Consider the following 5,745-nt stretch of genomic DNA (forward strand, 5'->3'; position numbering starts at 1 on the left):
TTGACTTCTTGAACTTCATTGTCAACAAAAGAATCTGGAAGTTAGTGTAGAAGAAATAATGTATCAACAGCTACACATTTGAGCCAATGATGAGAAGAACCTGTTTCAGAAAAAGACACTTCAGAATCTTGAGAATCTAACCATTTTATGAAGAGTGTCTTTATGAATGCTATTTATCTGCTTTAATGGAACATTGGTTCATAATTATGGAACTGAAGACCAACTGTATCCAGAGCTATAAGACTTTCTAATTTTAATAATATGCCATTTTAATATCTACATAGATTTCTTTCAAGAACTTAGCTTGGTGGAAAGTTAAAAGATGAGCCCGCCCTGTAACTAATACAATTTGTTCCAATGGTATTAGAACTGTATTAGAACTCCAGAACTGTAGATACACTGAAATCAGTAAGGTCATGTACAGTTTATGCTGGATTTGTCAGGTTCAGCCCAAGAACAACAATGAGGCAATCCAGTCCAGTATAGTTCCTTTATTAGCTTGCACCTAATAGAATCTCACTAGACTAAACCTATGCTAAGCCAACTAGTGGATATTACCCCATGAGACCCTAGGGAGGGGCTAGCCTCCTCCTCTTTCTATTCTGCTCTTGCTGTGGACCGAGGAGGCGCTTGCTCTTGAATGTTTCCCCTCCCTCCTGATAACCTTGATCCTCCATTCCAGTATCTTCCTCGCTCAAGCCTTCCATTACAACTGCCTTTCCAATTTCAGATGTGAATGAGCTGGTGGTACTGTACTAGAGATGAACTTCATGAACTTCTGGTGGACCTGGATTTTTGATTTAGCTTTGATAATGGTAAATGAAGTAATAAAAGGGATAATAAAGGAATAATAACGAAGTAATAAAAAGATTTTAAAAAGATCTAGATATTTTACCTTGCCTATTTGTGGCTTTTAGGAAGATAATTTCATTGTTGGTTCATTGATAGTTGTTAAAATAATCTTCACAAATAAGAACAAAATAAGGACATTATGAAAAAGTATCATTTTCAGTGGGGCTTGACAGACATTTTAATAATTACAGAAATTGGGGCGGGAACAGATAAATAGTAACTGTGATGTAGTATATGCTAAATTGAGTTGTGACTTAACAGTATAAAGGTACAAATTAGTCATCTCTGATTTAAATCCCAATATTATTAGGACGTATTCATAATTAATTTTAACTGGATTAGGGGCCATATGTTCTATGTTAGGATGGCCCACTTACAGATAGCAGGAGTATAGAAATGCTTATTATCAATTACATAACAATGGACATTTCCTCATTGTGCATTTATAGTGTATTTTAGAGTCAGCTAACCATAACTGTGGCAGAATAATAATGAGGTGTTATATCACCGGTGAAGGACAGATAATGGTAGGAAGATGCTATAAATCACTAGTGAGAAATTGGTTATAGTCTATGTTTCTCTCTTATATGAACTAATAAAAAGTTCAGTATGAGTTATGAATGTTCTTCCTCCTTAACAAATGTGAAATCTTGGTAAATTGGTAAAACACTTGCTCATTATTGCTCATTCTATTTTTCTATCATCTTTTCATTTAAATAAACATTCCAGATTGTCTTCTCAGCAATACTATGAAGGAGATTTTATCGACTGATTGTCCATTGTCCTTCATAGCTCAGGGGTTTGAATATACTTTTGTCATACTACTTGGCATGGAACAGTATTAATAAAATCATACTTATTTGGGAGAAAGTATGAAGGAGTTAAATAGGACTTAAATTATTCCCAGATGAGTTCTGACCTAAATACCATCACCTCCTTTTATGACTAGGAATGAGATAAATATATTAGATGCTCATTCCCATGTTTTTACACCTGCATTCTCCTCAGCTTCAAGTGATTTTTTTTGCAATTTATCCTGGTAATCAATGCTTTTAGTCAGACAATATTTCACAAATAGTGCCAATCATTGGTGTATTTTCTTAAGGAAACCTCAGTAAATTAAAATTAGCTAAAATTCTCCACAATTAGCTAAGTCTCGTACACACACATACACATACACACAGAGTAGTCAATTCATTTAATTAGTCTGAATGGGAGGGCTTTCCTGTGGATCATGCTAAAAGTTGGTTTGTTAAAATGCAAATGTATAGCTTTCCTTCTTCTAATTAGATATCTGAACATGGCAAGATTTGCAATATTGTGGTAACAATTACTCAGAAGGATTTGCTTGCTAAATCAGGAATGGCAAATCTGGGCTGCCAACATCCAGACATTGGAGCTTTTATCATTTCATTCATGCCTCCCAGAGGCCATAAAGATTTTAGCAGACCAGATATGGTCATTCTAACTAAATATCTCATCTAGCCATGACTGCTTCACAGCTTCACTAATGATCAACCCCTGTCTTCATAATGCTGTGGCAGAATAGTGATAGTAAAGGCCTATTAGGAAACCCAAGAGCAACTTTATGCATAACAGACAATGATGTTATCAACCTCTCTGATGTTTTGCCTTCTTAGTTCAGACTTAGTAGTGGGTAGGTACTAGTGGCCATAGAGGTTCTACCCTCAGGTTCTACCACCCTCTTTGATGCCTTCCACTTTATAGAAAATGGGATGTAGGTGAGCCTTTTTAACCCTCCACTGAGGTTTTCAACTTAAGCTACACCTAAATTTATTAATACTAGTTTCTTAAAAGCCTGCTTTACATCCTTGTTCCGGAGGCTGTATACAATGGGATTGAGCATGGGTGTCACAACAGTGTATATGACAGATAACCCCTTGTGGAATTCTGGAGTTTGGCCTGTTTTAGGAATTACATACAAGATAATGATAGTCCCATAATACAAACTCACCACTGTAATATGAGAGACACATGTTGAAAAGGTTTTCTGTCTCCCAACAGAGGAAGATATACTTAATACGGCTGAGATGATGTACGCGTAGGAGATGATGATGAAGAGAAAGGGACTTAGTGTTACAATAGTAGAAGAGAGAAAGACGGTCATTTCTGTCAACTTGCTTTTCTTGCAGGATAGTTTTATCAGCTCTTCCATGTCACAAACAAATTGGTCCATTTTATTGGGGCCACAAAAGTATAACCTGGAAACACTCCCAACTGAGATAGCAGATAGACAAAAGCCTGAAAACCAGGAGAGAGTTGCTAGCTGAAGGCAAAGCTTGAAGTTCATGATGATGTTGTAGAGGAGTGGTTTGCATATGGCTAAATAGCGGTCAAATGCCATGATTGCAAGAAGGAAGCATTCTGTGGTGCCCAAGCTGACATAAAGAAATAGCTGGGTAATACATTCACCAAAGGAAATAGTTCTGTTCTCTGTCACACAATTGGCCAATGTCTTTGGAGTGATGACAGAACTATAAAAAGCCTCCAGGAATGAAAGGTTAGCTAGGAAGAAATACATGGGTGTGTGAAGACACTGATCAGTCACAACTAGGATAACTATAAGAACATTACCAACTATAGTCACAATATATATGGCCAGAAACAATAGAAAGAGCAAAATTTGAAATTTATGCAAGTTTTGGAAGCCCAAGAGAATGAAACTGGTGATGGATGTTTGATTGTCCCATTGCATATCTTCCATAGGAGCTGAGAAAGAAAGAAAAGAAAATTAAACATGTACAAATTTAAATATATAGAAATGAATGGTATGAGTAAGTCTTAGTATATGATCCTTTGAGGGGAAGCAATTGCACTGAGAGCCAGTTTGGTGTAGTGGTTAAGGCATCAGGCTAGAAACCAGGAATTCTAGTCCTGCCTTAGACATGAAGCCAGCTGGGTGACCTTGGGCCAGTCACTCTCAATCAGCCCTAGGAAGTAGACAATGGCAAATGACTTCTGAAAATCTTGCCAAGAAAACTGCAGGGACTTCTCCAGGCAATTGCCAGGAGTCAAGACTGACTCAAAAGGCATGCATGCATGCATGCATGCATGCATGCATAAATAAATCCTCCCCATAAAGGGTGTCAACCAAAGAATGGTTCAAAATTTGAAATAATCAGATGCATCAATAGTTTTCATCCAAAGCAGCAAAAATAATCAGATAAAATGTAAACTCAATTATTTCAGCATTTTATGAAATTCATTATCTGCCTTTTGGCAGTGGGATATGGGCCTGGGTTTTTACTTTTGCATTCAGGCTTTACTGTTACAACAAACATACCTACTGTTCTTTAAGACTCTTAACCGTTGATTTGTTAATAAAGGGTCACAGGTGTTAGAGACGTGATGAAGCATGTGCTGTCAAATGAGGATCTTACTGACCCTCGCCTTCAAGATTTCCTGTCATGGAGGATTCCTGTGATAATATTCTTTTCACCTTTAGGCAGTTGAATATGGTTTTTCAACCAAGTTTTGTGGTTTTATTTTAGAGACTTTACACAACAACCTCCCACTAATTTCTGAATCAATGCACTTTCATATATTTGCTTTGATTCTCACTTGGATTACCAAAATTCCTATGAGGAAAAATGAAATAAGTCCCTTTGCAGCTGTTATGCACAACATGACTAACTTGTTATAGGCAATTCTCATAATCTCTTAAACTGTAGACCGCTAATGAGAATTTACAAAGTACAGGTTTTAAGTACAGCATAGGAATTCTTAGAGTTGCATAGGTAAATGGGAACTCTGACTACACTTCAACAAAATAAAACAAAACACACTGTCAGTGTTTTGCTACTCTGCATTTATTTATCCACTATATACCTATACCTATAGATATAAAACTGTTTTCCATAGGATCATCTTGATGTGTGTATAAATAAAATACAATACAATACTGCAGTGTAGGAAAATCAGTTACCATAATATATATATATATTAAAAAGATGGGTAGAAAAGGTTTGACTTGCCATGTGTCAGGGCCCAGCGAGATATACCATCTTCCTTCAGACCAGAGTGAGCAATCTGGGATTTCAGATGCAGAGGAGTCAAACTCATCTCCTAGCACAGTGTCATGGAAAGAATCATTTCCAAATATTAGTCCATGCCCACCAGCTGTCCCAATTAAGCAGACCATGGTGGAAAAGCAACCAGGATTTATTTTGCAATTGCAAAGGTAAGTAAGTTTATGGCAGTTAGGGGGAGCCTTGAATCCTAAAGGAGAGCAGTGAAAACTGTTACTTCCTGTCATAGCCTGATTTTACCATGGAACCACAACACAATTGTATTTGTATATCCTATGTATTATTCTAATTCTTATTGAGTTTAGGTTACTTTGTATTAAGGATCCTTCACTCTGCCTGTTTGCTGGTGGGCCATGTTTGATCATATGTTTATGGTTTGCAATTGCAAAATAAATACATTTGGGTTAGAGGCGATTTTATGCCTGAGTGGATTTCAACCTAGATTTTGATGGAAGTTAGGGGGAACCTGCTTCCATTTAGCAATCTCTTGTGAAGTAAGAGTCTCATACAACTTGCAAAGATCTGTTGAAGTAACATTAACCCATTGAGATAATTGTAAAGGAGGAAGGTGAGGGTGGAATTGAGGAACCATGTAAAAGAGCAGTATGGCTAGCTTGATCAGCCAAAGCATTTGCACTGGAAACTTCATTACCAGAAGAGGAGCATGCAGGGCAATAAATAACAGCAATTTCTGAGGGTAAAAATAGAGTGTCCAAAAGAGCAGAAACCCACTGGCATTTGCAGCTGGGTTGCTATCCAGTTAGGTTTTATGTCAGATTGCATAACTTGTGGCATCAGGCTGCATGTATCCATCAAAATCTAGGTTGAAATCCACTCAAAGACA

At 37.1% G+C, this 5,745-nt stretch overlaps 1 protein-coding gene across 1 annotated transcript; it reads right to left on the bottom strand.

The window, feature by feature from the left end:
- Positions 1–2,629: 2,629 nt before the first annotated feature.
- On the bottom strand, positions 2,630–3,577 carry LOC107326591 (olfactory receptor 11L1-like). The gene has a single exon (XM_015890870.1). It carries the CDS (start codon positions 3,575–3,577, stop codon positions 2,630–2,632), a length of 948 nt encoding a protein of 315 aa, XP_015746356.1.
- Between the last annotated feature and the right edge of the window lie 2,168 nt (positions 3,578–5,745).

The sequence above is a fragment of the Python bivittatus genome, unplaced genomic scaffold (assembly GCF_059951505.1).
Source record: "Python bivittatus isolate LINGU-HERP-01145 unplaced genomic scaffold, Pbiv_v1 ctg000410_np1212, whole genome shotgun sequence".
Lineage (NCBI taxonomy): Eukaryota > Metazoa > Chordata > Lepidosauria > Squamata > Pythonidae > Python > Python bivittatus.